Consider the following 27,146-nt stretch of genomic DNA (forward strand, 5'->3'; position numbering starts at 1 on the left):
GCAATAATCAAAAATTTTTACAAAATGTCCAGGGTACGATTTGGACGTTTGGCGCTAGACCTGTTTTAAAAAGGAATAAGGCCAAAAAGGTGCCCAAACTGACCAGATCACCAATGGAGGAATGAAGGCATGGTACCCCACACTCCCCCAGAGGTCATTAACCTCCTCCCACCCCTTAAAGATGTAATGTAATGTAAGTTTATTTCTTATATACCGCTAATCCGTTAGGTTCGAAGATCTAAATGAAATAGTACATGTCTGTCTCTATTACAGCTGCAGATAGCATGTCCAGTCCTAGTACAACAGCAAGCAGGTATCTGGAGTAGCCTGTTGGACAATGGAATAGATCTGGTACCCAGGCTCTTATCCCACCCTAACTAGTACACTTGTGGGGGACAGTGTGAGCCTACCAGAACCTATTATAACTGACATATAGGTGACACCAGCAGCTATAATGGCTATTGGGATGGTAGACAGGTGGGTCCAATAGGTTTTGGAAGTGTTATGGAGGGCACGGCATACATTGTAAAGGGATTCTGGTGAAGATAGGTGCCTGGCATCCTTTATGTGACATTCAAAGCAGTGCCCCATAAGGTGCTCCACTGCTCTGCTGGCATGTCTGTATGTACTAAGGGCCAAAATGTCTAGAAAGGTAGTTTTTGGAAAAAAAGAGAAGACACCTTGTGTTTTTTTTTGAAAATGGACATTTTCTCCACCCCAATTTTTGGATGTTTTTCTCAAAACATCCAAAGTCAGACTTAGGCGTCCTATCGAAAATGCTTCCCATGCCAGAGGTGGACAACTTCAGTCCTCCAGGGCCGCAACCCAGTAGGGTGGATTTCTCCAATAAATATGCATGAGATCTGTTTGCTTGTACATTGTATGCAGATAGATCTCGTGCATATTCATTGCAGAATTCCTGAAAGGACTGAGATTGCCCACCCTTTCACTTAGCTTTTCTTTCATAGAGACTGAATCTCTTAAACTTGAGAGAGTGCACCAGATGGGGGGGCCTTCCAGTTAGGGTACACCATTTCTCATTGTTTTTAAAGCAATCAAAAAAAATAATTCCAAATTCTTCATTGCAGGATCACTGCATCACATGCCTACTCACTGGAAGTGCCAGCACCCTTTTCATGGAAGACTGACCAGCAACATGCTTTGCAAGCGCTGCAAACACCAGGTTAAATCAGTTTGTGCATGCTTTCCTGGCTTATTAAACATGACAAGCAAATAATACCAGGACCTACACTCCCACACTGTATTATACAAAGGCAATTCCCAAATATGAATGTCAAATTTCTATATATTGAGCCAGAAGAAGATTCAAATAGAAAAGTCCACTGATGTCTAGTGAGAAAATCATGGTATGAGATAGTTCGTTCAGAGGTTCATTATGCTGCATTACAGAATTGCTGTAGCAAGTCAGATCAAAACTCCACAGTCTTTTTTTTCTGACAACAGCCAGCATGGTATCTGGCAGTACACCAAAAAATAGAGATTTGGATTTAGCTCACACCTTTTCATCTGTAGCACAAGGCAATGTTTCAGGTTCAGTAGATATTCTTGTCCCCAGAGGACTTACAATCTAAGCTGGAATTTTTGGCAATGATTACTACTACTACTACAACTATTTATTATTTCTATAGTGTTACCAGATGCACGCGGCGCTGCACATTAAACACGCAAGAGACGACCCCTGCTTGAAAGAGCTTACATTCTAAGTTATGACAGACACACAGGACATAGGGTGGATCAATATAAGGTGCTCATGAAGGGACAAACAAGGGAAGAAGAGATAGTGAGGGTAACCGTCCAAAATCCCAGGGAATGCCAAGGGAATTTGAATCCAGACTTCCCTGGTTCCCAACTCACTACTGTAAAAATGAAGCTATTCCTGCACTCCAGTCCTTTTTACTCATACTTTGGCTTTCTCATGTTCCCCTGGCTAATAATGATTTATGGACGTTTCCTCCAGGAACTTGCCTAAACCCCTTTTTAAATCCAGCTATGTTAACTGCTTTCACTACATCTTTATAACAAAAATAAGAACTGACTGTACTGGAAACTAGTGCACAGAGAGTGAGAAGGATTTATAAAAAATATGCTCAGAAAAGTGAAACTCTGAAGAGAGAGTGACTACCCTCTCTTGGGGTAAGAGTTTACCGTCCAGTCATTGCATAATTTGTTCAAAAAAATCACTCTCTGAGAACTAGTGAAGGTGTTTGAAGGCTTATTCTAATCTTGAAGTTTCTAAACAGTCCCAAATTCAAAAGTTTAAAATATAATAAATTTCACTAGATGTTAGATAATGCACTTATTTATAGAGATAAACTTGTTTAAAGGGGTCTCGGGTCTCAACGTGGCCCCGTTCGTGGTCTGCTTCAGGGACCAAAAGCATTTCAACACTATTAGGCTGTAATGCATAGCGATTTGTAGAAAGAATTCAATTTTATAATGCATATCCATGAGAAGATCGTTTGCAGAGGTATTTCAAATGCTCCAGATTGCTTTTGGGTCTCCTGAAGCAGACCACGAAACGGGGCCACGTTGAGACCCGAGACCCCTTTAACAAGTTTATCTCTATAAGATAAGTGCATTATCTAACATCTAGTGAAATTTATTATATTTTAAACTTTTGAATTTGGACTGTGTTTAGAAACTTCAAGATTAGAATAAGCCTTCAAACACCTTCACTAGTTCTCAGAGAGTGATTTTTTTGAACAAATTATGCAATGACTGGACGGTAAACTCTTACCCCAAGAGAGGGTAGTCACTCTCTCTTCAGAGTTTCACTTTTCTGAGCATATTTTTTAAATATCCTTCTCACTCTCTGTGCACTAGTTTCCAGTACAGTCAGTTCTTATTTTTGTTATTCCACATACTTTGGCTGACTTTCTTTATAATTCTTCCCTGTGCATTGTGTTCACTACATCTTTGGCAACAAATTTTGCATCTACTGTCTACTCACTTTCTTTCACCTCTTTTAAGTTCATTCAATTTGTAACGTCTTTTAATCTTTTGTAAACCGCATAGAATTTCACGGTACTGCGGTATATAAACTGTTATTATTATTACTTAATAAAACAATATTTTTTCAGATTTGTTTTGTTAACCGCTTAGAGTTGTGTATAGGTGGTCTACAAGTAAATAAAGTGCCACCTATTACCTTCCCAAGTATTGTTGGTGAAAGAGTAAATGACCACTTCCTGTTTACCCACTGCACCCCTCTTGTGATTTTACATGTCTTCTCTCCTGATTTTATGCTGGGGGAGGCCTGTTTCACTGCAACTCTGCTAAAAATACATCTCGCCAGACAGTTGTAGAGTGGTAGCTCTACAGCTGAAATTTACATTTCTGTATTTGTTTTTTGGCTCATCGGCTTCTTACTGCACTTTTGGTTTTCCTGCAATTGGAACAAAAATCAGAGATGGCATGAACCTCTCTGTACAGTTTCTAGGGACTATCCTTATTTTTACTTCCTCTCCATCATCCATTTATTACCAGGTTATCACAGTGACCGTGCTCATGAGGTGGGGAGGGGGAGGCCACAAATTGCAACTGTCGTGCATATGCTCTGAACATTATGCATAGGTCTTGTGCATGGTAGTCTTAAACTGGGTTTTAAACATTATTATTTTGATAAATCTCTTTCTTTCAGAGTCCTGTGAGATACGATACATTTGACAGTCTTTCTTTGAGTATTCCAGCAGCTGCCTGGGTATGTAGAGCCTGATGAGAAAATAAATCTGCTTAGCATACAAAATTGCAGTGCACTGTCGATTGTGACTTTGTCAACAAAATTTCTTAAACGTAACTATGTTCGACTGACAAAGAAATCCTTACCCGAGTATGTGATAGTCATCATTCCGCTGAAAGTAAACAGTACACCTAGATTCTGACATTAATACCATATATACTCAAAAATAAACCAAGATTTCTGGGCCTAACAAATGGCCCAAAAATAGGGGTCTTAGTTTATATTCGAGTCCTGCCTAACTCTGCATCCCTGCCCCGTTCTGGACCTGTTGCAGGCCTCTCCTGGGCCTGCTTTCAATCCTGATGGTCTAGCAGTGAGCTGGGACAGGAGCGATCCCTCTTGCGTCCTGTCCCAGCCGGCAGTGCACCACCCCACCTCCCGGACTGACCTTGCAAATGACTACCTTTGACGATGCTCCTGCTCCGTGCAGACCTGCTATCGGAAATGGCTGCCATGAGTGGATATGGATATCGGGGAAGGGGGAGGAAGGAGAGAGAGGATTACCTATACTTGAATATAAACTCTCGGTATATATTTGAGGCAACCTTTTTTGGGAGAGAAAAGATTACCTCGGTTTATATTCGAGTATATACAGTAAGTTACAGGACATTGACTTTCTTCAGTTTGTAGCTGGCTACATGTTTTTGCTTTTCAATGATTCATTTTCTTATGCATCCAGCAGTAGAATGCACCTGACTGGCTGCTTAGTTTAAGATCATTACTGTAAACGTGGAATGCTTGGGTTTTAGTAATGCATTTAATAAAATATGGAGCCCGTTGACTGCATTTGTTCATATGCAATAATAGTAATGTATTTTTCTTTCTTAGATTTCCTTACACATCCAGGGTGGGGGGGGGGAGGGGAGGGAAGGATATTTTGAGGAGTCCATTATTTGAGTATAATGCTATATAAATAATATGATTTAATGTATTCATAATTGAGAGGGGGTGGGGTAAATGGTTGTTTTTGCTATTCTATTTGTGTATTGTGGTGCATTTTATGTAATCTTCTAATGTTATATTATTGTAATGCACTGTTAAAGTTTTGAAAAATAATAAGAATTTATTAAAAAAAAAAAACAACCATCACTGTGCAGAATCTGTACATAAGACACCTGTAATGGAATCAATTGTTGGTGGCGAAGAGAGGAAGTGGAGGTAAATTAGTGCTATTTATGGATGGGCTACTACAAGTAAGATGACATATGTACAACTGTAGGATCACCGTCCTTAAATGTTTTGGTTTTTCCCCTTCATGGGTGGACAAATGTTGATGAAATATCCCCTCCTCCCCACCAGAGGTATTCCATCTGACATACCTGGGTACATTAGAAATGGAGAAGCCCACTGCTGAAAATGCACAGTCTGGAATCATTATGAAACGTCTTAAAACTTCTTCCTTTGAATACACATCATGTAGAAAAGCTGGAATTACACATACACACAGGCTTTGTTTCAGTTCATTGAACTGGCTACAGGGCGTAAGAAAAGGGAGAGCAAAGAATCATTTTGAGCCCAGGCGCTCTAAAGTGCCACTAGAACTGACTGTAAATGCCACAGGTTTGTTATTCCTGGAATAGGAGAATATTACATGGTATCTTTTTTTTTTTTCCCCCCCACATTAAGGGTCGTCCCATGACTTTGGACAGTGCCTCCAACATTTCATTTCGTCTGAATCGGTTTAAAGATGTTGTTTGTGAAAACTGTACAAAGGTTTGTAAATTTATGTGTTGTGTGAATTAAATACAGCGACAGAGTGGGACATGTCACAGAAAATGATTGCTGCAGGCTGACCGAGAGCCAGATTCTCAAAACTTTGACTCGGCACTAAACTAGTTTCTGACAGTTTTAGCCTATATGCATTTTAGCGGCAGATTCTCAAAATGACTTATCTCTGTCCTTTAGCGAGTTTTTCTAGCAGTCTATGACACTGCCATGCAAATGGGCTCTTCAATATTGAAATGAACACTCTGGATTCTTTAAAGTCACCGAGTCATTCTTTTAAGAGCGGCGTTGGCTTTTGGTGACAAAAATCAGTGACTGGTTCAGGGGTGCTGGTACAGTTACAGCACTGTTTAAAATCCTAGCAGCAGGAGAGATGCCCATTCTCTCCTGCTGCCACCACAACACCTCCCCTGCCTCCAACACCTGACACCTCCCCACTTACCTTGCTTTAGATGGCTGACCGGAGGGATGCCTACTCCCCTCCGGCCCAGCTGGCCTGCCTCTTCAAAATGGTGCTTCACTCCCCCGGTGTTATCTTGGGGTGCAACTGGGGAGGGACCTGAGAACTGACTGCAGCCATTCACGGAGCGGTGCAGGACAAGGCAGCAAGCGAAAGCTCGCACCTGCCTTTTGGGCTGATCTGATGCTGCTTAGCTGAGCCGGAGGGAAGGGTGGGACCGCCGGATTAACTAAAATAAGGTATGGGGAGTTCGGGGGGGGGGCCCTGCCTGCCTGCCCTTCTTGCCTCGGAGCGGGGGGGGGCCTTCCTGTCTCTAGGCCTGCCTGCCCTGACCCAGCCTACCACTGGACCACCAGAGGTGGGGCAGGGTACAGAGCCTTGTAGGGAAGGGGGACATGGTGCAGAGCCTGGCAAGGAGTGTGGGGTTCAGTGCAGCAGCCTGGCAGGGAGAATTTAGTTTCAGAATGTTTTTTTTTCTTGTTTTCCTCCTCTAAATCAAGGGTGTATCTTATGGTCAGGTGCGTCTTATGGAATGAAAAATACGTTAGTTGCGATGCATGCTCACATATTCTAAAATATGCAGGTATGCACATGGAGTTCACACACTCATGTGCATCTACTTTAGAGCAGTTGTACATTTTGTATTTGTAGATATGTGTGCTGTTGGGCTGGTTCTGAGTTGCTTAGTTTATAAAGTTGGCCTTAGGCCATCTGTGTTATCGGTTATAAAATTGTAACAGCTTGTAAAATTAGCAGTCTTAAAATTAGTAATAATAGGAGGGAGGTGCATACAGATCTGACTCATGAATATCCTGAAAGCCTGATCAGTGGGAAGCCCACAGGAGAGGTTAGGAGCCTCAGAATTAAGGGAAAGGCAAGGGGATGGAATTTGATGTACTGCCCTTCTGTGGTTACAATCAAAGTGGTTTAAATATTATCCCAGGACAAGCAGCAGCATATTCTCACATGTGGGTGACGTCATCACACGGAGCCCCGACGCGGACAGCTTTTCAAGCAAACTTGATTGAAGATTTCAAGTTGCTAGTGCTGCACCACGCATGTGTGTGCCTTCCTGATCCACTAGAGGGCGCATACCCTCCACATGGTCCTCAGTTCTTAGTTTTCGCTGAGCCAGAAAGACCTTGTCTCTCTTCTCTGCGTTCTTCTAAGTGCCTTCTGGCACAGCGGCTTCTTTATTTGTGTTAGGGAGTCGCTGTGCGTTTGTTAATTGATCTGTATTTTTCTTTGTTTCAAAAAAAAAGGACTTTTTATTGTGTTTTTCCACGGCAGGCCCTTCTTGGGCCTCAGCCATGAGGCTAGGCCTCATTTGCTGCAGCTGTATTTTCTTCTTCCCGGCCTCTCTCTGGGCTCACCTCGTGTGAGCAGAATGGCTGGGACCCCTCTTTCCTTCATTGGAATCGGACTGTGTAGCTTCGATCCCCGGTAAGTTTTTCTTTCTTTCTTTTCTTTAGGGGCGTTACCTTGGTAACGCCACCGGCTGAGTCTCAGCATTCCAGGCATCGAGTGCGATCGTGCCCGCCTCTACGAGACCTCTCGATGCGTGCCTCCTTTCCTGGGAATACTCTTCACGAGGTTGCCCTTATGGAGCGTATGCTTGCACCTTTCTTACCAGTTCTATTGGTACGGTGCCGACTTCTGAACCTCGACGGACCGGGGCTTCGTGCCTCGACGTCGACTGAGGGCTGCGTACGTCGACGGAGGCTTTGTGCCTCGACGTCGACCGAGGCTTTGTGCCTCGACGTCGACGGAGGCTTTGTACCCTCGACGTCAACTGAGGCTTTGTGCCTCGACGTCGACTGAGGCTTGGTTGCCTCGACGTCGACTGAGCTTGGTGCCTCGACGTCGTCTGAGTCTTTCTGCCTCGACGTCGACTGAGGCTTGGTGCCTCGACGTCGACTGAGGCTTGGTGCCTCGACGTCGACTGAGGCTTGAGGCTTGGTGCCTCGACGTCGACTGAGGCTTGAGGCTTGGTTGCCTCGACGTCGACTGAGGCTTGGTGCCTCGACGTCGACTGAGGCTTGGTGCCTCGACGTCGACTGAGTCTTTCTGCCTCGACGTCGACTGAGGCTTTGTGCCTCTGCGTCGACTGAGGCTTTGTGCCTCTGCGTCGACTGAGGCTTTGTGCCTCTGCGTCGACTGAGGCTTTTGTGCCTCGACCGTCGACTGAGGCTTTGTGCCTCGACGTCGACTGAGGCTTGTGCCTCGACGTCGACCTGAGGCTTTGTGCCTCGACGTCGACTGAGGCTTTGTGCCTCGACGTCGTCTGATGTCTTTGTGCCTCGACGTCGACTGAGTGCTTTGTGCCTCGCGCGTCTGAGGTTTGTGCGCCGTCGTCCTGAGGCTTGTGCGCCGCGACGTCGACTGAGGTTTTGTGCCTTGACGTCGACTGAGGCTTTGTGCCTCGACGTCGACTGAGGCTGTGTCTCGACATTGACGGATGCTTTGTACCTTCGACGTCGGCTGAGCCGGATGCTCCGCGTCGCCCTGAGCTTGCGCTTCGACGTCGACTGAGGCTGGGGGCCTCATCGTCGGCTGGACGCTCTGTGCCTTGGCGATCGACCGAGGGTTTCGTGCCTCGCCGTTGACTGGACGCTTTGTGAGTTGGCGTCGCTTGGGGCTTTGTGCCCTTTGGTTGACAGTGGCCTTGTGCCTCGGAGTCGACTGGGGCTTGGTGCCGCAAGCGTCGCTAGGGGCTTTATGCCTCGGCATCGGCTGATGGCTTTGGTGCCTCGGCGTCGACTGCGGGTTTTGCGCCCCGGTTTCGACGGGGGCTTCGTGCCTCGACTTCGTCTGTGGCTCTTGTGCCTCGGCGTCTCCGGCTCCTATTTGGTTGTGGTGCGGAGTTTGGTTTCCTGGAGGAGACTCTCCTCCCTGCTCCGGCTCTATTGCTCCCGCCATGCGTCATCTCGCTTGGCGCAGAGTGCGGCTGCTGAAGATCCGACCCTCCAGGATCGTCTCACCACCTTTCCTTGCGTGAGTACTGCGCTTGCTTGAGGCCTCTCTTGCGTAAGCCACTAACCACCTTTCAGACCGCGACCGGTCCTTCGCCTATCGGGACGCCTTCAGCTGAATCCCTTCTGCCTTGGTGGTTTGGACTCCTTCTCCGGAGGGGCCCTCCGGATACCCTTCTTGTGTTATCTCGGCCTCCTTCGCAGCAGTCGCAATAGCTGCAGCAGCTCCGGGTTATGGTCCAGCGGCCGGCTTCGGCAACTCCTGGCCGTCTTTTTGACTACTCTCGCATAGCCTCCGCTGCTCTCTTCTGGGGATTCCTCCCCTCCCTTCGAGAGGGGTGTCACCGTGTCTACGCACTGGGAGTATAGCCTCGCCTCTGTCGGTTGGGCATTCCCATCCTCCCGGCTACATCTGGTCCTGGCCCTTCGGGACCTGCTCTAGTTTCTAATCTGGGAGCGGTTCAGTCTCTGTCCGCCCCAGTCTCGGGAGTCCGTCGGGGCAGACCTGGACCCAGTTTGTCTGCGCTCCTTCTTGTCTCGACCTCAGGGAGAGGGCCTTGTCGGTTTATACCGGACGATGGCCCCTCTGTCCTCGGTCCGCCTCCAGTCTTTTCTGCCTCTGCCTCGGCAGGCCGCCTGTCTGCGCCTAAGTCAGCTGGTGACTCAGCTGTTTTCGACCTCGGCCGAGCTGATGCTGATGCGTTGGGATCTTGGGTCTCCACGGTCCATGTCCCGATGTTCGCCTGGTTTCCTCTTCGTGTTCCCCACTGCACCCGAGCATCTCAGTGATGGCAGGATAGGGATCCCGCTTCCCAGCGCTTTTGTGGTGCGCTGGTTTCGTTGGTGGGCCATGTCCCTGCATCAGAAGGTTCTGCCGATGGACTCCTCGGCATCGGCCTAGGGGCGCAACACTACGGCCTTCGGACTCGGATTCTTTGGTCGGGTGCGGACCGTCGCAGCCGCATCAATCTGCTGAAGCTCCGGGCCAATTACAATGCCATGAAGGATTTTCGTTATTGGTTGCTGGATTGCGGGGTCCTGGTGAGTCCCGTCATCCCGGGGGCGATGTATTCTGTGACCAAGCCAGGGTGTACAAGGTTCCCTGTTACTTTGCAGGGGAGCCCTTCGTCTTTGACAGGGGGCGTTACACCGCTACTTCTTTCTTTGGGCGGTGGATTTCCGGGGCGTGCAGCATTGTCTGGTGGACACGTTGCGTCGCCCTTTTTAGCCGCAAGAATGGTCGTTCCATTCTCAGACTCTGCCATGTGGTTGTTGGTGGGGAACCCCACAGGTAGTTCTGTTCGCTTTGCCCCTCACTCACTGGTTGCCTCGATCTTGCTCGAGGATGTTCTCCCGGGTTCGCATCGAGGTGGATACTTTCCTTCTCGATTGGATGGGCAGGTTCCCTTCCTTTACTTTGATACTCCTCCTGTCGGTCTGCGCCACCATGATCTTGATGGCTCCTCTGTGGCCCTGGCAGCTGCGGTTCTCCCTGCTCCTCCAGAATGTCAGGGAGCCTCTGTTCCTACCTCTGCTCCCTTCTCTGCTGTCTCAGAGTTGAGGTTTCTATTGCATTCCAATCTGCAGTATCTACACTTATCAGCTTAGTTCCTCGCAACGTGCCTCCCTCCTTCTGTTTCAAGTCGGTGAGGGTGTTTTCGAGGCCTCTCGAAAGATCTCCACTTGGCAATGCTATTCCCAGAAATGGTCCTGATTTGCTGCGTGGTGTGCTGAGCACTGCATGGATCCGCTCTCTGCCTCCTTGCCTTCAGTGCTGGTTTATCTGTTTCACTTGTCTCGGTCGGGTCTCGAATCGACATCTATTCGAACCCACCTCTGTGCTTTTGCGGCCTGTCATCGGCCGCTTGAGGGGACGCTGCTCTCCGTCCATCCGACGGTTTCCCGCTTTATGTAGGATCTCTTCAATGTACATCCTCCGCTCAAAGCCCCTCCGGTGGTTTGGGATCTTTGTGTAGTCCTCACTCAATTGGTGATACCTCTATTGATTCCATTGCTAGAGCTCTTTGAATTACTTCACCTGGCAGGTGGTATTCCTGGTTGCTCTCACGTCTGCTCACGAGTCAGTGAGCTGCAAGCTCTGGTTGCGGACCCGTCTTTTCCTGTATTTCTTCATACACGGTGGTCCTGAGTACTCAACCCCAGTTCTTGCCCAAGGTGGTTTCGGACTTTCCTCTCACTCATTTCACTGTTCTTCTGGTCTCTTTCCTGAAGCCCCACTCGCCTCCGGGCTTTACACACTTGACTGTAAGAGGGCGTTGGCTTTTTATCTTCAACGCACTCAGTCTCCTCAGACGGTTCCTCAATTGTTTTTGTCCCTCGACCCTAATCGGTTGGGATGCCCAGTTTCCAAGCGCAACTTGTCCCTGGTTGGCTGCTTGTATTTCCTTTTGCTACGCTCAGGCTGGTCTCACGCTGCATGGTCGAGTCGCGGGACATATGTCCGAGCGATGGCGGCTTCTGTAACTTTCCTCAGGTCGACGCCTATCGAGGAGATTTGCAAGGTTGCCCCTTGGTCTTCGGTTCATACTTTCACCTCCCACTACTGCCTGGATACTCTGTCCAGGAGCGATGGCCGGTTGGGCCAGTCAGTTTTGAGTAATCTGTTTTCTTGAATTGCCAACTTCCCTCCGTCCCTTTTTTGGTTAGCTTGGAGGTCACCCACATGTGAGAATATGCTGCCTGCTTGTCCTGGGATAAAGCACAGTTACTTACCGTAACAGGTGTTATCCAGGGACAGCAGGCAGATATTCTCACAACCCGCCCGCCTCCCCGAGGTTGGCTTCTTTGCTAGCTATCTGAACTGAGGACCATGTGGAGGGTATGCGCCCTCTAGTGGATCAGGAAGGCACACACATGCGTGGTGCAGCACTAGCAAACTTGAAATCTTCAATCAAGTTTGCTTGAAAAGCTGTCCGCGTCGGGGCTCCGTGGATGACGTCACCCACATGTGAGAATATCTGCCTGCTGTCCCTGGATAACACCTGTTACGGTAAGTAACTGTGCTTTTTATACAGTCTCTTATTTTATACCTGGTGCAATGGAAGGTTAAGTGACTTACCCAGAGTTACAAGGGTCTACAGTAGGAACTGAACATGGTTCATCTGGTTCTCAGACCACGATACTAACCATTAGGCTATTCCTCCACTCCTACTTTTAAGTGATGCCACCCCCTAAAATACCCAAAACCTAAACCTTTTGGACAGTTAACCTTGGCTATATTATTTATATGTCCACATTATCTATTCAGCCCCCAGGAATTCTTTCGTTTACTGTTGACCATATAATTTCTTTTCAAAAATTAACCTTCATGTATAATTGTTACATACAAGTGTAAGAAATGAAAACCTTCTGATAGGGAATTGGGAAACTGGGAACTCCCATTTTCCTTAAATTAGTTTCTCTATAATTATACAGCTTCTGGCAAAAGCACGAGGAGAACATGCCACATGGAATAAGAGCCACATACATATAAGTATAACTTATTTTGTTAATACATGTGTCACTATCATGCACAAGGAATTATTCCGCCAACAACTGAAAACCTGGCTTTTCTCTAATATATAACACTTGTTTCCCCCCCTTCTCTTCCCTCTATTTATATACACTCATGTAAATCCTTCCCCCCTCTCTCTTATTATATTTCTTAGCTTGTAAACCGTGCCGAGCTCCACCTCCGTGGAGATGATGCGGTATATAAATTTAAGGCTTAGATTAGATTAGATTAGATTTAAGGCTCTGTCCCCAACAAATTTTCAGGTCTCTGGAGGATAATTAGAGCTAAACAGTAATGTCTGCTGTTGTAGACAAAAACAAAACTGTCAATAGAAATCGGATGCATACCAGCAAAACCGCACAAACATCCTTAAGAATAGGGACAAGGATGACTTTTAATGCATGCGACCCATTTCTCAAGAATAGAGACATGACTTTATGTTCAAATCTTTTTATTGCACAAAGGAATAGCTCGGAACATTGCAGATTCCATCCACTCAAAGGTTCAACAAAACTTTTTATTGCACAAAGGAATAGCTCGGAACATTGCAGATTCCATCCACTCAAAGGTTCAACAAAACTTTTTATTGCACAAAGGAATAGCTCGGAACATTGCAGATTCCATCCACTCAAAGGTTCAACAAAACTTTTTATTGCACAAAGGAATAGCTCGGAACATTGCAGATTCCATCCACTCAAAGGTTCAACAAATACATGTTACTCTTTCTTCCTCCAGAACCCTCCCCCTACTGTCAAATCTTCACTCCTCCCAATGAGGAGAGGAAGGCAATTCTGATTGGTGGTATTCAACCAGGATAAATTGAACAAACACTTGAACCCAGCTAGAAAATAAGCTAGTCCTATTGAGAATAGAAAGTCAACAAACTTGTTCGTTAGAGACAAGGATGACTTTGTTGCATGTTGGTTTGCATTGGTTTCTTTGCACTTTTTCGATCCCTTTCTTGTTTGGTTGTGGGCAATAGAAATTGGAAACATATTTGGAACACGCCCTCAGACAAGCAGATGTAAGAGTAACATCATAATGTAGTAAATGACGGCAGATAAAGACCTGAGCGGTCTATCCAGTCTGCCCATTAGTTATTCTCATTAAAGGGGTTATTTTAATAGGTTCAAGGATGTGTAGGGGCCATTAATAAGTTATCATAATGATTAATTAATATTTATTGCTTTTCCTTATGAGATGTTACTGAAAGAAAGGGGGGAGGGAGGGTTATGTTAATGTAAGATTAGGAATGGAGGGATATATATGTATATGATTTGATTGATTATTTTATTGATATGGGGAGGAGTGGGAGGTGGGTGGGGGGATTTAAAGTATTTAAAATAACTTTGTTCAAGATTGTCAAGTGAGTTATGTGAATTATTTGTAATAATATTGTTCACTTGTTGAAAGAATTGAAAATGAATAAAGATTTATATAAAAAAAAAATACATGATTAAAATAACTTGTCTCTTATTTGATATTTCTGGGTCATAGACTAAAGCCCACCTGATATTGTCATAGGTTTCAACTGTTGAAGTTGTCATCTAAGCATCTAAGGGTTCTGAGCTGAGTGAAACTGCGATTTTTGTATAACAAATTCATTAGTTTGTTTATGACAGTAACAAGCATGAATTAAGGTGTGTATTTATGATCTGTTCTTTTATTTCAGATTCAAGCAGTTGACATGTTGACTGGGAAGTGTATAAAGAATCAGAAGACAACATTTGTTAGACAGTTAAAGCTAGGGAAGGTAAATAATTTCATATCTTTTCTGAAGGCCAAAAATTTGCATGATCTTCTTTAAGCTGGCTCTAGTGTAGGAACCTCAAATGCACATCTCTTCCGATGTGTCCATTATTAACAAAAGCAGGAGTAAATGTGAAAAGTAGCCACTAACATTTACACACAGTTAACAACGCTTTTACAAAGGTGTGTTGCCAAGCCACCTCTAGGAATAGAATGGGCGGCTTGGCATTATGGGCTAGATGTACTAAAAAAAAAAAACCTACTCAATTGTTGTTGGCCAATTCTACAGCAAGGGGAAGGGCCTGAGGTGCCTGAGCCAATCAGGGCCTTAGGCCCCTCCCCATGCATCACATGATGCACCGGGGAGGGGAAGACCCGGCATTGTAGACTTGGCGGCCTCGGAGGAGGGGACTGAGTGCTCTTCCTCCTCCCAACTTAAAAGGTACCGGGGGGGAGGCCTCCTTTGGCAGGAGGGAGTGGACATCCCTCCTATCTTTTTTTTTTTTAGGGGGGAGGGGATGATTGGTTGGGGGGTGATTGGCATGGGGGGCCTTCATGGCAGGAGGAAGTGGGCATCCCTCCTGCAGTTTTGCCGCGGGGGTGTCATTGGGATGACAGGAGGGAGTGGGCATCCCTCCGGCCATTTGTTTTGGGTTCAGGGGGGACAGTGGCTCGGCGGTGTATGGCTCAGGTGGGGGCTACGTTTGTCGGGAGTCATCATAAAGGGCCATCATTGGTGGTGGGGGACTTTTTTCATTTTTTTTAATGGGACAGATATTTAGCATGTGTAACACACGCAAAATATCTGTGCAATTGAAAAAAAAAAAAAAGGCAGACCTGTTGGTAACACAGTTTCCGACAGGTCTAGACAAATTGTTTTTTACGATCGCTAAAACCCCATTTGGAATAGCCAAGCGATGTTAGTGCATCAGTCGCTTGGCTATTTTGCATGGCTAGATCAGAAAATGGGCGATCGAGGGGAAAAACACACGGTGGGCCTTTTTGTGCATTGGATCGGTAACAGCGATCGCAGCTAAAGCTGTAAAAATAGGTTTAGTGACGATCGCTGACTTTAGTACATCTAACCTTTAGTGTGCACTGCTTGGCAGCGTATCTTTGTAAAAAAATAAATAAATAATATTTAGAAAACTAGCATATATTGTGATGTGAAAGTTGTTGTCCCTCCTCTGATTTCCCCTATTACTGTATATATGTTACACTGAATGGTTTCTGATCTTTAACCAAAATGTAATATTAAAGGGAACTTGAGTAAACATATAATAGATTTTACTACTACTACTATTAATTATTTCTATAGCGCTCCCAGATGCATGCAGTGCTGCACTGAGTCACAAAGTGTAAGAAAACAGTCCCTGCTCGAAAGAGCTTACAATCTGAACAGGCAAGACAGAGAAACAGGATGTCATGGATACAGTTAAGGGGAACGGTTAAACAGCAGGCTGGGTTGGAGGGCAGAGAACTAGGGTTAAGGATTGAAAGCTATATCAAAAAGGTGGGTTTTCAGTCTGCTTTTAAACAAGGGAAGGGGCTTGACGGACAAACTCGGGTAATTTATTCCAGGCATAGGGGGAGTTAGAAGAAAGGAACAAAGTCTGGAATTGGCAGTGGAGTAGAAGGGTAATGTTAAGAGTGACTGACTTATCTGAAGAACGGAGTTCTCTGGGAGGTGTATAAGAAGAGAGAAGCGAGCAGAGATATTGAGGGCAGCACAATGAACACACTTGTAGGTCACCAATAAGATCTTGAACTGTATGCGATGACAGATAGGAAGCCAGTGAAGTGACTTAAGGAGAGGGGTGACATGAGCGTAGCGAGGTTGGCAAAAGATGAGTCGTGCAGCAGTAAATTATTACTTCATTTAAGGACGAAAAGGCCTCCTTTAATAAGGTGACGCTACTGATTAGTGCCATGCTAATGTGATAACCCTACTTTTTGATAACTGATCTCTACATGTACCTTCAGATTATTTTGCTTAGTGTGATTAGGTCCATCTTCTCCTTTTCTCCACTAATTCTCTTCCTTTCCCCCTTCCCTCCCCTCTATATGTCCCAAGATACCCTTTTCCCGCTGCAAGTCGCTTTGAGCCTGTTTAGGTTTGCGTAACGCACAAATATCAGATTAGATTAAGCCTATTAAATTCCTATGGGCTAATTGGTAGCGCCACTTTGTAAAGAGAACTCAAAGTTATTCAACACCCACATCACCCATGTGAAAAAGTAACTGCCCCCTTTACTACTCAATCAACCAAATTGATCATATTTACACCAGTGGCCAAAATTGTGGAAATAATTTGAGTTTTTTTGTTTGTAAATCTTTATTCATTTTCAAATATTACAACAAGTGTATAATAATCAGAAAGATTTTTAACTAATCACTTGACAATCTTATTTATATTCCTCCAAATATATAAATATAAAAGAATCCCACCCCCCACCCATATATTAATAATTAACAACTATTATTCATAATCCCACCCTCCCTATATCTTATCCAATACTAAGGTGTTTAAGATGTCTGATCATTAGAATAAATAATCAATGGCCCCCAAATCTTTTTAAACTTATGATAATTTCCTTGTTGCATAGCAAGCACCCTTTCCATTTTATAAATATGGCATATTGAATTCCACCAAAAAGTATAATTTAGTTTAGTGTAATCTTTCCCATTTCCTGTAATCTGCTGAATGGCAACCCCTGTCAATATCAATAGAAGTTTATTATTATTTGCAGAAATTGGACTTTTAAATCTCATTGATGTACCAAATAATATAGTATCATATGAAAGGGCAACATGATTTTCTAACAATGAATTAATTTGGGGCCAAATTAACTTCCAAAAGGCATTTATATAGGGACAGAAAAATATTAAATGGTCTAATGTCCTAGCTTCTAAACCACAATGCCAGCATCTATTGGACCTCAAACTGTCCAACTTCTGTAACCGAACTGGGGTCCAAAAAGCTCTATGCAACAAAAAAAACCAAGTCTGTCTCATAGATGCTGCCCTTGTAGTTTTTATTCTCCAAGACCAGAGGCAGAAATTTGGTGCCCAAGCTCAATGCTCCAAATATTCCTAAAAACAGTTTTTTGTTTTTTATTCAAATATCCATATAACAATTTATACCACTGTGTGGCTTGGTGACCCAAGAAATCTGCTTGAAAGCACAGGAATTCCAAACTATACTGAGAATTAAGAACTTTCCATTCAGGGAAACCCTCCTGAATAGCCTGCTTCAACTGCAACCATGGGGGGGGGGGGTTAAAGCTTTGTGACTTATTTAACCAAATTTATGTTGCAATTGTGAAAAACTAAGCAATGATCCATTTATAATCACATCATTTAAAGTCCGTATGCCTGCAATAATCCAATGCTTCCAAATGATTTTAAACCCCCCAATTTTGATCTTGGAGTTTACCCAAATGGATTGATTTAATGATTTGGAAATTGGATCTGGTGATAAATTACTAACATAACGTATCCAACAAAATTCTATTATCTTTATATTTCCTGGGCAAATTTATACTAATAAGATGAGACAAATGCAAAGGAAACAGGAGCCGCCATTCCAAGTACAACCAGTCTGGTACATTTTCCATGAGATCTGGGAGGATCCAATACATACCCTGTCTTAGAATATAGGCTTGATGATACCTATAAAAATTTGGAAAATTTACCCCTCCCTCCATAATTGTCTTTTGTAGAGAAACTAGTTTTTTTTAGATCGGAGAATTTTATCCAACTGTTACTCCAGTTACATATTTAATCCTGCAATTTATGATATTTATAAACATAATTTGATGGTTTATTAACGTTACTGGTAATATTTGTGTTATAATTTTGTTTATTTTGTGGTTAGGAATGACATTTAGTGATTTGACATCAATAAGGTAAGCAATTGGTTGTGTTTCTTTTGCTATGTATTGGTTATATTTTGAGCGTATACAGTAGTCAGGGGTGTCAAACTCAGGCCTGCGGGCCAAATCTGGCCAGCAGTGTAATTATATTTGGCCCATGAGAAAATACCCAAATGCCTACTAGAGCTGGCCTGCCGGTAGACAGTTTTTTTGACCCAATCGGCTCAAGTCCCTATTAGGCACGTCATCACGTTTGACGTTTTTTACAAGTTCCCGCGGTGTTCTCTGGCTCTCTTCACAGTCTCACACTGCATCGCAATAGCACTGCTTTTTTGGTAGGTATTGATTTTTTTCATCTTTTTTTTGATCCCTTGTTCTATATAGGCTCCTTTTACAAAGGCGTGCTAGCGGTTTTAGGGCGCGCTAGCTGCTATCGCCTCCTTTTAAGCAGGCGGTAATTTTTTTGGCTAGCGCACACTAATCTTTTGCATGCACCAAAAACGCTAGTGCACCTTAGTAAAAGGAGCCCTTAGGGGTCCTTTTACAAAGGCGCGGTAGTGGTTTAACATGCGGAATACCGCACGTTAAACTGCCTGCCGCCTCCATTGACGAGGCGTTAGGATTTTAGGCTGCCGCAGGAGTTAGCGCATGATGAAATGTCCGACGCGCTAACCCCTGTAGCGCGCCTTGATAAAAGGAGCCCTAAATCTTTTGATCATGTTCTAATTATGGTGTTTTGTTTTCTGGTACTCATTCTTTTCCGCTACTAGTGTTTTTTTGTATTCCTATTGGTTTTCTCTTCTTCACGTAATGGTTTTTATTATGATTATATTTTACGCTTTTTCAAACATATGTTGGTAATTCACATGTTGTTTTATTTCATCCCTTTTGGTTTTAATCCCTTTGTAGTTTTTCTGTTTTAAGTTTGGCTCAGCTATTTTACATCAATCATCGGCTAGTTGTACCTTGCGTCATTGTTTTTAAAATATATTGTTTTTAAACATATTGTCTACAGTTTCCTTTTGGAGTTGTACACATTTTTTTCAATAAATATCAAGGTTGGCCCACGACTTTGTCTCAAGTTTTTTAATTTGAACCACTGTGTATTTGAGTTTGACACCCTGAAGTAATTTATTCATGTGTTTTGTTTTTATGTTCTGATGATGTCAATAGCTTGTGAGTGTTGTCTAAAAGCCTGTTGTGTAATATGACAAAATTTGAATTGCTGTTTTTTCATTAATTATTACTACTACTACTTATTTCTATAATGCTATTAGACATACGCAGCACTGTACATCAAAATACATAGAGAGAGAGTCCCTGCTCAAATGAGCTTACAGTCTAGTCAAGACAAGATCAAACTGAACAAGTAAGGTGCTTCTAATATTACATTTTGTTTAAAGATCAGAAAACCATTTAGTGTGCAGTAATTGAAACCAGGAGGGGGGAAAAAGCTTTTCACATTATTTGGCATATCTGCACTCATATGCCAATATTTGCCAGAATGCGATTCTGTAATTATGTGCATATCATAATGTGTAGTATGCAGGTGGACATACACAGGAGCAGTGTCTGGGACAGAGTGCACAGTATGCTCCTATCACTGGAACTTAGGTGCACACACCAAGCTCTGGGGTTTTCTAAGGGCTTTCATCTAAATGCAAGTTCTTGGAGATAATATTTTATAGATGAAAGTAGCCACTGTTCTCTCTAATCTGAGCAGGAGTCCTCCACCTACAGTCCTGCCAGTATGGGGTGCTGTTTCACTGTTACATTTTCAATACTGAGAAAAGGAAAAGCTCTGCAGTAGAGAATGACACGGTGACAAAATTCATCACCGTTCCCGTCCCCACGGATAACCGCGGGAAATAATCCCATGTCATTTTCTAGTGTCTATTTCAACCTTAGTCCTTCTACACCAGCATTCTTCAAACCAAAGCTTGCAGGTCAGTGGTTTTGCCCAATTATACTCTGATTCTTTCCTCTCTCCTTAAAGAATGACATGAAGATGGTTTCCCGCGGTTATCCGCGGGGACGGGAACGGTGATGAATTTTGTCACCGTGTCATTCTCTACTCTGCAGGACTCCAGGGAACCTGCCTGTCTAGCAATTTAAATCATCATATTGAGTCAGTTCTCTTTTATTTTTTTAATTCTTTATTCAGTTTAAAACTAACAATAAGGGATCAAGATGGCTGCCGAATCCCTAAGCTGAGCGTCACGCGCTGGTGAGCTCTCCACTTACTTTTGATTCTATGCCGAATTTTCAACAGGATGCCCAAACGGAGGGGTCGGAGCACAGCTGGGGCCTCGCGGGAGCTCCGTCGGACCCCAGCTTGGGCAATATTGAGGAGCTGTTCCGCCGCATGCAGAGCTCCCTACAGTCGGAGGCGCTCCCGCTAGAGACGCCCCGAACGGGCAGAACGGAGGCGATCTCTCAGGGACTTGAGACCACGCTAAGCCCCGACACAAGGGCTCCGCCCCCACGCCCAGCTCCTCGCAGGCGGGGGGAACTCTCCAAAGAGGGAGTATGTTCAGCCCTGGAGGCTGTTGTCAATCATGGAGGGAGCAAGGGATCCAGACTCTCTCTACATTTTCAAGAGAGTCTGTTTGAAGAAACAGAGGAGTCGACAGCAGAGGGGAACGGACAGATCCAGGAGAGTGCTCAACAGGCAGTTTCACCAGAGGGAGAAGATCTGCAGCCTATTCTTTTCATCTTCAGAGACCCCAAGAGATAACACTTGAAACTATCTGGGACCTGGTTGCCAATATTCCTAATTTGTTAAAACCTCAATTAAATCAAATAGAAGGGGAAATAAAACATCATGATAAAGAAATAAAAGAAGTAAAACAGGAAACAACAGAGCTTAGAAAAGAGATTGTCAGCATTAACCAGAGTCATTAAGACCAAACAAATTTATGAAACAATAATTAAGGATAATACCAATCTTAGAAGAAAGTTAGAATCCTTGGAAAACTTTTCCCGTGGAAATAATTTAAGATTGGTAAATTTTCCCCAAGGTCTTAATGATTACACCTCGGAGATGCTGAAAAGATATTTGATGGAAATTTTGAGTTTGTCTGAAAATATGATTACCACCATTTACACAATGTTTACTATCTTCCTACTAATCAACGGAAACAGCAGCAAGAGGTTGAACAGGAAAATTTGGATGTGTCCACTATATTGGAATCCTCGAATACTGAAAAGGCAGTCCCAGCAACCTTATTATTAACAGTGGCATTGGCCCCGGACAAAAACTGGTTACTGAGACTTTTCTTTAAAAATGAAATGAAAACATTTTTAGGAATGCAGATACAAATGTATCCTGATCTTGCCAAAGAAACCCAGAGGCGTCGTAAAGAATTTCTACTATTAAAGCCAGGGGTGTTGGCCCTTGGGGCAACTTTTTATTTACGTCACCCATGTAAATGCATAGTGTATTATTATTCTCAGAAATTTGTCTTCTTTGATCCTTCACAGCTGTCTCGCTTGGAAAAAGAAAAGGACAATAAGATCTAGCCCTAGATGGGAAGTTATTAGGGAACTTTGAGCTCAGCTTAGATTAATCTCAGCATTATTTGTTTCTTTTCTTAATTTAAACTGTCCTTTGTACATCTTGATCCTCAAAGTGGACTTGAGTTAAAATTTAAGTAATATAATGGAGTTTTCTTTTTGTTTTCTCTCTGAAAATATGGATATGTATTATTCATTTGTTTCTTTGATTTTTGGACTTTAATATGATGATTATGGCTATGCATCCTTAACTTAAATTTTGCTTTCTGTACAAGTTAATACTTGATAATTATTTATAAAATGATAAATAATTTAAAAAAAAACTAACAATAAGTGCAACATAATTAATAAAAACATTTTGCACTTCAACAGCACTTAATGATAACGCCCCTGCTGTATGGCTATCATACGCTCCATTAAAAAAAAATAAAATAACTGACCCTAGAATATCTTAATAGTGAATAAAAATCAAGTGTTAGGCAGATAGACAAAATAAAACTTTTGGTTTCTATCTGAAAAAAAAATAATAGAAAACATATTGAAGCACCATCACTCATTGGCAGCAATGTAATTGGAGGACTCCCATACAGCTTAGAGGGATTAGTGGTAGGTGCCCACGTTTCTTTTTAGAATCGGCTCCTACCAGGGGTCCAATTACACCCCCTTTAAGTCTGGGTTTTTTTTCTCACACTTAAATTTCTGTGTTTGCTTCTAGCTTCCCCAGTGTCTGTGCATCCATTTACAGAGGTTAAGCTGGTCAAACCAGGGCACGCCACTGAAACGTCATGAACACGTGCAGTTCAACGAGTTCTTGTCTCTTGATGTTTATAAATACAATCTTCCAGGAAACATGTCCAATCTGAATCATTCAAAACAGACGGAACACACATCGGCATCCTGGGACAAAAAGGATGGGCTAGCAGAAAATGTAGCAGGTACATGAGAGATAGCGGCACTCAACCAGTAAGAAGGCAGTTAGATTATCTCAGTCTGTAGAACAATATTCTGTTCTTTAATGTGTAAATAGAAAGAGAGGGCAATTATCAGAGCCTTTATGCAGGAAAACAGCTGTTTACTTAGTTCAGTGGTCTTCACTAATTTTTAAGTTGGGGGCCATTTGGATCTTTAGCGATTTTTAAAGGTGCAATTGAAATCATACTATTTTTATTTGGCTTTCCACTCTTGACCTTTATCCAAGCTATGGATCACCCTTTCTTCTCAACTTCTTAGCTTATATTGTTAATTGTTTGGGCAGAATTTCACTGTGACTTCCTTCCCTTTTGTTCCACTCCTTCCCCTTCACCAATCTTTTTGTTCTTATTGTAACCTCCCCTTTCTTTATTCCCTTGCACCCATTTTTGTTTGTATGTTGGTTGAATTTTTTGTTTTTATTTCCTCCCTTGTTACGTCTTTTTAATTTTAGTTTTTATTTTCTTTTAATAATATATTATTATTGTAAACTGCTTAGACTAACTGTGGTTTTATTTGTGTATCTACTATAATAAAATGTTAAGCGCCCTTGCGCACTCCTACCTGCGTGATCCGTAGGTCCGTGGCTGGCAGGAGTGCGCTTACAACGGCCCCACACTCACGGACCCCAAGGTAATGTGCGGTCTGGCTGGCTCCCTTACACTCCATGCCTGAAGTTTATTTTTAAGCTCAAAACTGCCGCGGCGGCTCCTCTCACGAGCCGCACCTGCGTCAGAGAAGGCTTCTGATGCAGGCGGGGATCATGAGAGGAGCCGTGGCAGCACCTTTAAACTTAAAAATAACTGCGGCAAGGGACTAAGGGAGCTGGCCAAACCGTGGGAGGGAAGGCGGGGGGAGGGGAAAATGCTGCTGCTGCTGCACAGGGATGTGTAGGGGGAGGGAAATACCGCTGCTGCATAGAGAAGTGGAGGGGGAGGGAATGCTGCTGCTGCACAGGGAAGTGGGGGGGAGGGAGGGAATTGCTGCGGCACAGGGAAATGGAGGGGGAAGGAATGTTGCTGCTGTGGCTTCTGCACAGGGAAGAGGGATGAAATGATGCTGCACAGGGAAATGGAGGGGGAGGAAAATGCTGCTGCATAGGGGGCAGGGAGAGAGACAGATAGAAAGAAAGACAGACAGCGAGAGGGAGGGAGAAAGAAAGAAAGATAGACAGCAGGAGGGAGACAGAAAGAAAGGAAGAAAGACACAGGGAGAGAGACAGAAAGACAGACAAAGGGGGCCAGGGAGAGAGACAGACAGAAAGAAAGACAGAGGGAGGGAGAGAGACAGAAAGAAAGAAAGACAGATAGACACATATATTCTAGCACCCGTTAATGTAACGGACTTAAAGACTAGTATCAAATAAATTGAAACTTAATCTGGATGAGCAGAAGGAGGGCCATCAGCATGTATCGATGACATCCATTAGTTCATGCCCACCTTCTAACTTTTCATAAGGGGTATACTTATGGAGATGGGCATTTCCAAATGCATTCTCTTTTATTGAGAAATCCCTTGTCCTTCAAGAAATTTCTCTTCTTTCTAGCTGCTTCCCCATATCTGTCACAAGCTTGGACAGAGAGCAGAAAGTAGCTAAAAAAATAAAACAAAACCCCCACAATGAAGGACTGCCTTGGCCCCTGGGCCTTGCATTGAAGAATACCGACTTAATTTTCAGACAGCTAGTCTACCCCAGGTAAAAGCGCGCACAGAGATCAAGAACATACACACATTCGCCCAGTCAAGACGTAAGCATTCTGGGGGTAGAGGACATCTAGGTTGGAGAAACGAAATATGACAAGGACAAGTCAATATTTGGTGGGCTCTTTTTATATAAATAAAAAAGAAAATAGTACTTGCTTTTAGAGGCTGATTAAATTTCCGTTTTTGTTACAGCTTCTGTGCTGAAACACACTCCCTCCCCCCAGGCCCACCAACCATCCCTGGTGGGTCTAGTATGTAGCCAAGGCAGAAGCGATTCCATAGTTGTTCCGGCCCATGTCTTCTCTGCCTGCCACATTCTCTAGCAAGTCTTGTGAGTCTGCTGTTGGAGGTTGCAGCAGCCATTTTGAAACTGGAACTGGAATGGGCAGGAGCCGCTTCCATCTCACAGTGGTTGCATTGAACTCCAGGACAGTCTCACAGCTGTCATTTTGGCTATGAAGGGGAACATGGACAGGAGCGTCTTGACATTGCTTCTGCCCTAACTACTCACTAGATTACCAGGGATTTATTTATTTTATTTTATTTTTTTTTGGGGGGGGGGGTGCGGAGAATGAGGAGGGAGGCTCATTCTGTGCATGAGGTAGGGAAAAGGGAGTGGCAGCTCACTCATGCAGGGGCCAGGCTGACTCCTAGCTGCCATTTTTGGTTTCAACCAAGTGGCAAATTTTGGCCATAGAATCAGTTTCTATCACTCTCTACCCACTTTTATCCGTTATACATATAGCCCCTTATAGAGGCAGAATAGTGGCATGTGTGTCGCTTTTTATTGGCACATATACACCCCGGGAGCTTTCAGGAAGCTTGTTTTTATAAAGGCACACCCTAGACACTCTCCACATATTTTTCTCTCTACGGCGCTGTACTTAGGTAGTGACACAAAATGGAATGTTGCATTTTCCAATCGTAGTGTTCAGCTGTATTGTTGGAGAAGACGGGCAAACAGACTAGTACCATGCTAAAAGGTATATGAAACTAAGGAAGCACTGTCATGTTGTGTTCTTGCACTAGATCACAGAAGTAGGGCTGCTGCAGCAGCAGCATTCTTGAATGGAGCCTGCTCACCGACAATGCTGCCATCAAACTTCACGTCTCCATTTGTTGTAGTTCCTGACTATAGGTGGGTACCCAGATCTAGTCACTACTCCTTTTTTTGGAGTTTACAGGGGTGGAAGAACATTAAGAATTTTTTATAGCCTTCCCTTATTTATAAGAATCAATTTGTCTTCATTTTGTAAGGCTTTACCAAGAATTGAACCTGTGACCTGTTGGCCAGGGATTAAAGATTGCAGCTGAGCCAAGGAAGCTGCTTAGTTGAAACCTGAGTTCCAGTAAACACCACTTCAATTGTCAAAATAAAAAATCCCCCTTCCCCCCATGAAGGAGTCCATTGGACTAGCAAGAGCTGTGTTATTAATGGCAATATTTTAGAAGCACCCGTGCTGTTTCAGTAGTTTTCAGTGAGCCTGTCCTGCATCTGTTGCCATCCTAGCAACTTGTGCTGCTTCAGTGTGTAAGTTCCTTTTCTCCTTATTTGAAGTTTCATTCCTTCTGTACCGAGGATTCCAGCTTCAAAATTGGTTCTAATCCTGCTTGGTTTTTGCCTTGCTTGTCCTAGCCCAGGGTAAGCCCCTTACCCATTATCAAATGCTTAAGAGCCCAGGGTTGTTGAAAGTTGATAAAACAACAGTCAAAACCTGAGTCACAAAGTTGATAGATTCGTTAGCCCATATTCATTATTCTCAATCTGTTAAAATCATCAAATAGTAATTTTGCATTAAAAATTGCAGAAAGATGTTTAACTTTGTTTCTGTTAAAAGCTGTGTTAGCTTCACTTTATTTATGGATTCATTGAAACATATACCCCCCCTTTTATGAATGCATAACATGGGTTTTAATGCCGGCAGCAGCGCTAACTGTTCCGATGCTATAAAATTCCTATGAGTGTCAAAGCAGTTATTGCCACTGCTGGCACTAAAACCTGCGCTATGCGTTTGTAAAAGAGGGGGATAATTTGGCCAGAGGTTGCCTAAACAATTGCCCAGAACTGTATGTCTCTAATATGCCTTGGTCTTTTAAAGGTATGTTTAAAATGAAAGGTTTAATAGGGTATGAAATTTAGTTTTCTTGACACAGAATGTTTTTTTCCCGATATCTCAGTTCCTCTGTATACTTGTTCCGCCTGATGGCAGTTGTGGTTCATCACGGAGATATGCACTCTGGACACTTTGTGACGTACAGGCGGTCCCCATCTTCCCCCAGAAGTTCTATGTCTGGCAGTAGCCAGTGGCTGTGGATTTCTGACGACATAGTTCGCAAGGCAAGCTTACAGGAAGTCCTATCTTCAAATGCATACCTGCTGTTTTATGAGCGCATTTGCACCAAACTCTGGCAGCCTAGTCCAGAATTCAAGCCTGACATGTGAATCTCTCAGTTTGATACAAATGTCAACATATCCTGAATGTAATGGTATTTAAAAATCCCCATACAACTCTGACATTCCATTCACTAATGATTCTAGCTTGCTTTTACAGGAAGTCAGTGCATTTGAGTACCAAACTGCCAAATATATCTCTGGTTGTGCCACACACTCATCAGGGACTTTCTTGTAATAAACATTCAGCAGGAAGTTGAAAAGGACTGTTTGTGGCTCTACATCAGCTTCAGAAAAGAGCTTTTATATGTTGAGGAAATAAAAAATTTAGTTGATAGACTTTTCCCATCTGTAAAATCTCTAGGATCACGTGAACGTTTTGAATTGTGTGCCGTGCAATTTTTCCCTCCTAAACATAAAGTTACATCTATAATTGAGTGAATATAAATATTACTTCTAGACCCTTAAAGTAATAAAAAAATGCCTGGATTTGAATTTCTTAGTTAAAAT

At 43.5% G+C, this 27,146-nt stretch overlaps 1 protein-coding gene across 1 annotated transcript in view; it reads left to right on the top strand.

Moving 5' to 3' along the window:
• The window catches only part of USP30 (ubiquitin specific peptidase 30), a 70,742-nt gene extending 43,596 nt beyond the window's left edge, over nucleotides 1-27,146 (top strand). The window contains 9 exon segments of the mRNA XM_033954627.1: nucleotides 1,089-1,183; nucleotides 3,662-3,721; nucleotides 5,387-5,405; nucleotides 5,408-5,442; nucleotides 5,444-5,473; nucleotides 14,104-14,184; nucleotides 22,287-22,506; nucleotides 25,274-25,382; nucleotides 26,423-27,146. Of these exon segments, the coding sequence (XP_033810518.1) occupies nucleotides 1,089-1,183; nucleotides 3,662-3,721; nucleotides 5,387-5,405; nucleotides 5,408-5,442; nucleotides 5,444-5,473; nucleotides 14,104-14,184; nucleotides 22,287-22,506; nucleotides 25,274-25,382; nucleotides 26,423-26,687 (914 nt within the window). The 3' untranslated portion in view covers nucleotides 26,688-27,146.

This window comes from Geotrypetes seraphini, chromosome 8, assembly GCF_902459505.1.
Source record: "Geotrypetes seraphini chromosome 8, aGeoSer1.1, whole genome shotgun sequence".
Taxonomy (NCBI): Eukaryota; Metazoa; Chordata; class Amphibia; order Gymnophiona; family Dermophiidae; genus Geotrypetes; species Geotrypetes seraphini.